The sequence below is a fragment of the Panthera uncia genome (assembly GCF_023721935.1).
Source record: "Panthera uncia isolate 11264 chromosome B2 unlocalized genomic scaffold, Puncia_PCG_1.0 HiC_scaffold_25, whole genome shotgun sequence".
Taxonomy (NCBI): domain Eukaryota; kingdom Metazoa; phylum Chordata; class Mammalia; order Carnivora; family Felidae; genus Panthera; species Panthera uncia.
The window spans coordinates 723,747-727,610 of record NW_026057581.1 but is presented as its reverse complement, the minus strand read 5'-3'; the positions used below and the strand labels follow the sequence as shown (position 1 = coordinate 727,610).

Genomic DNA, 3,864 nt, shown 5'->3' with positions numbered 1-3,864 from the left:
TGACCAATTAGACATCCCTTACATCTTTTTAAAATGCTAATATTATAATATTTGAGCTAGTTAAAGTCCTTCAAAAGACTGTATGTGGGTCTGTTCTGCCTGAATTTGTGATTGCTGTCTTCTGTCAGAGGGTGAGGGGAGATGTGTTGGGGCAAAGCTATTTGGGAACATGTAAATGTGGGTTACTATATCTTTTAGCAACAATTATAAAGTGTTAGTATTTTCTATGAAAGATTGGTAACACACAAGAGAAAACAAGCAAACAAAAACCAAATTATTAATACACATTGGAGTTCCTTAACTTTACTTTTCACAAAAATAAACAAGCACAAAAGATCAAGTATAAAAGAAATTTACAACTGGATTTTATGCAATATTCACATATCTTTGCCTATTAAAAATCAGTGAGTTTTCTATTCAGAAGTTCAATTTGAAATTGTAGAAAACCTAAAAATGTGGAATAATTATAAATTATGACTTAGAATTCAAATGTCTTAGCTGCTGTCCTAAAGCATGTGAAATTTTGTGGAAACTGTCTTTCCAGCTCTTGCCCAAGCCTCACAGCCTGGGATTCACATTTAGTCCCAAGAACCACAGGTTCCTGTCCAGCTTCCTGCTCTAAACACCTTCCCTTTTCCTTTTGCTTCCTCTGCAATTTTCTTCAATTCTGTAATTTAATTTTGGTCTTTCAAAGTTAGTTCTAATCTCATTTATGGTTGGAAGTATTCCATCACTGAATCATCCTTATTTCACGTCTCAATTAGTATTAAGACCTTTAGTTTAGCTCATAGTGTGAATACTCATTTTGGGATGTAAGTGTGAACATGTGAGCCTTTGTTTATACTTCCAGTTGATGCTATTTCTTTTTTCTCTAAAAATAAGTCGTTAGCATACATAAATGAATATTTTCTTCTTCCTGTAATCATAATGCAATTGAAATTTATTTTTTTCACCAAATATTAACATTTCAAAGTTGGTACTCAGTTGTTTTTCATCTCATGGTAGGCTCTCATTTATATGTAAGATTATTAAGAGTAGAGATATTCCTTTCTTTGTAACCACAAAATTGGAAAAGGCCTGAAAATACATAAAAGAGGAATAAATTGAAAGGTTTTTTTTGTTAAAAAGATTATTTTTCATGAAGATTGTCTTCCTGGCTATGGAACTTAATCTTTAATCTTTATTTATCCAATAGCAATTTAGTGATTCATAAAAAGAACTCATTCACTTCAGAAGTTATTGATTTTATCTACAACAGAAGAAATATGTGAATGAAAAATAAAAACAAAACTATAAAAATGTTACTGAAACAAGAGCATTTTGGAAATGGCATAGGTTTTGCCCACACTACTGACCAGTGTTTAACAACCTTTGAGTTATCAGCCTTTGAGTTTATGGTTCTTTCTTCAGGTACTGGAAAAAATGAATGATGATGGGGAAAAATGCAAGTTCTGAAGTCTACTTTATTCTACTGGGTTTTTCACATTGGCCTCATCTGGAAGTAATTCTCTTTGTGCTTATCTTGATGTTCTACTTGACGACATTGATAGGCAACCTGTTTATCATTGTCTTGTCATGCCTGGATGCCCGTCTCCATACTCCCATGTACTTCTTCCTCTCAAACCTCTCTTTTCTGGATCTCTGCTACACCACCAGCTCCATCCCTCAGTTGCTGGTCAATCTCTGGGGCCCAGAAAAGACCATCTCTTATGCCGGTTGCATGATTCAACTTTACTTTGTCCTTGCACTGGGAACCACAGAGTGTGTCCTCCTGGTGGTCATGTCCTATGACCGTTATGCAGCTGTCTGTAGACCCCTACATTACACCGTGCTCATGAACCCTCGTTTCTGCCACCTGTTGGCTGTGGCTTCCTGGATCAGTGGCTTTATCACCTCAGCACTTCATTCCTCCTTTACCTTCTGGGTCCCCCTCTGTGGACATCACCAAGTGGACCATTTCTTTTGTGAGGTTCCAGCAGTGCTGCGATTATCATGTGTTGATACCCGTGCTAATGAGCTGACCCTCCTGATCATGAGCTCCATTTTCGTCGTCATACCACTCATCCTGATTCTCAGCTCATATGTTGCCATTGCCCTGGCTGTGTTTAGGATGCAGTCATCAGTCAAACTTCAGAGAGTCTTTGGAACATGTGGATCCCATCTTATGGTTGTGTCTCTCTTTTTCATTCCAATCATGTGCATATATCTGCAGCCACCATCAGGAAGTTCTCAAGATCAAGGCAAGTTCATTGCCCTCTTTTATACTGTTGTTACGCCTAGCCTCAATCCTCTAATCTACACTCTCAGAAACAAAGATGTAAGAGGGGCAGTAAGGAGACTAGTGGGATGGGAGTGGGATTTGTGATAGAGAGATCACAATTTTTATCCTGCAACTTTTGTTCAGAGTCTGGTCCATCTTGGAAGGTGGTTTCCCTCTTTCTTTGATACTTATTTTAGTCTACAACCCAGAAAGCATAGAAGAAAGTTCAGTCCTAACTTTGGATTCATTTTATTGACTAATTCTAAAACATTATCTAGAGGTAACTTTTTGATTTGTAACACTTTAATCTTTAATAATTCCATATTTAGTGTCCATAGAAATTAGGGACTTTTTTTAAGTTTATTTATTCATTTTGAGAGAGACAGAGAAAGCACAAGTGGGGGAGGATCAGAGAGAGAGAGAGAATCCCTAGCAAGCTCCATAAAGCACTGAGCCTCATGTGGGCTTGAATTCACCAAACAGTGAGATCATAACCTGAGCTGAAATCAAGAGTTGGATGCTCAACTGACTGAGCCACCCAGTTTTCACTAGGAGCTGAGTTTTAAAAATAATATGTTAAGGGGAGCCTGGGTGGTTCAGGATAATTAGGCATTGGACTCTTGACTTTGGCTCAGGTCATGATCTCATGGTTTGTGAGTTCAGGTCCCACATCTGGCTCTGCATTGACAGTGTGGAGCCTGCTTGGGATTCTGTCTCCCTGTCTGTTCCCCACTGGCTCTCTCTCTCTCTCTCTTTCAAAATAAATAAATAAAAACTTTAAAAATAAATAAAATATAAGAATAATGTGCTAAATTATGGACTGAGCAATAATATCTACAAAAAGATGGGAGCAGTATAGTAAAGACATAGATGAATGGAGTTTTTGGTCATTCACAGGCATTCAATTTAGCTAAATGGTGAAAAGATGTATGACAATTCTTTGGTTGAAGCATACTTTTTTTCAGATACTATATTATAGTGTTTTATTCTATGGGTCTATATGCTTGTCACATTGAACAATATAAAGAAATATCTGTTCAAAATCGTTCATTTATTCAACTATCCAATTATTCATCTACTCATTCATTTATTCATTTACCTCAGTAGCTAAATGTCTTCTAGATTTCAGAGTTTTGTTGAAATAGATGAATAAAACACTCTTTTTGATTGAATAGAACTCATTTTCTGGTGGGGGAAATAACAATATAAGATTAAAAAAATAAAGTATCATTATATGACTTAATTTGTCACTGGGCACAGTGCTAATAAATTAGGATAGCTTTTTAAAATTTAAAACAAGCGGTGTCTGGGTAGCTAGTCGGTTAAATGTCCAACTTCGGCTCAGGTCATGAACTTACAATTCAAGAGTTTGAGCCCCACGTTGGGTTCTCCACTCTTAGTGCAGAGCCCGCTTGGGATCCTCTGTTTCCCTCTCTCTCTGCCCCTCCCCACTCTCTCTGTTTGTCAAAAATATCAAAATAAATAAATAAACTAATTAATTAATTAATTAATTAAATTTAAAACAAAACAAGGAGTTTGGCCATAAATCTTGAAAAATAAATAACTATTTGTAATTCCTGTAAGATGATACTATTCAATAAAAC

General features: G+C 36.3%; 1 protein-coding gene across 1 annotated transcript; it reads left to right on the top strand.

The window, feature by feature from the left end:
• The first annotated feature begins 1,426 nt into the window (after positions 1–1,426).
• Positions 1,427–2,365, top strand: LOC125939341 (olfactory receptor 2J3-like). The gene has a single exon (XM_049654767.1). It carries the CDS (start codon positions 1,427–1,429, stop codon positions 2,363–2,365), a length of 939 nt encoding a protein of 312 aa, XP_049510724.1.
• Positions 2,366–3,864: the final 1,499 nt, after the last annotated feature.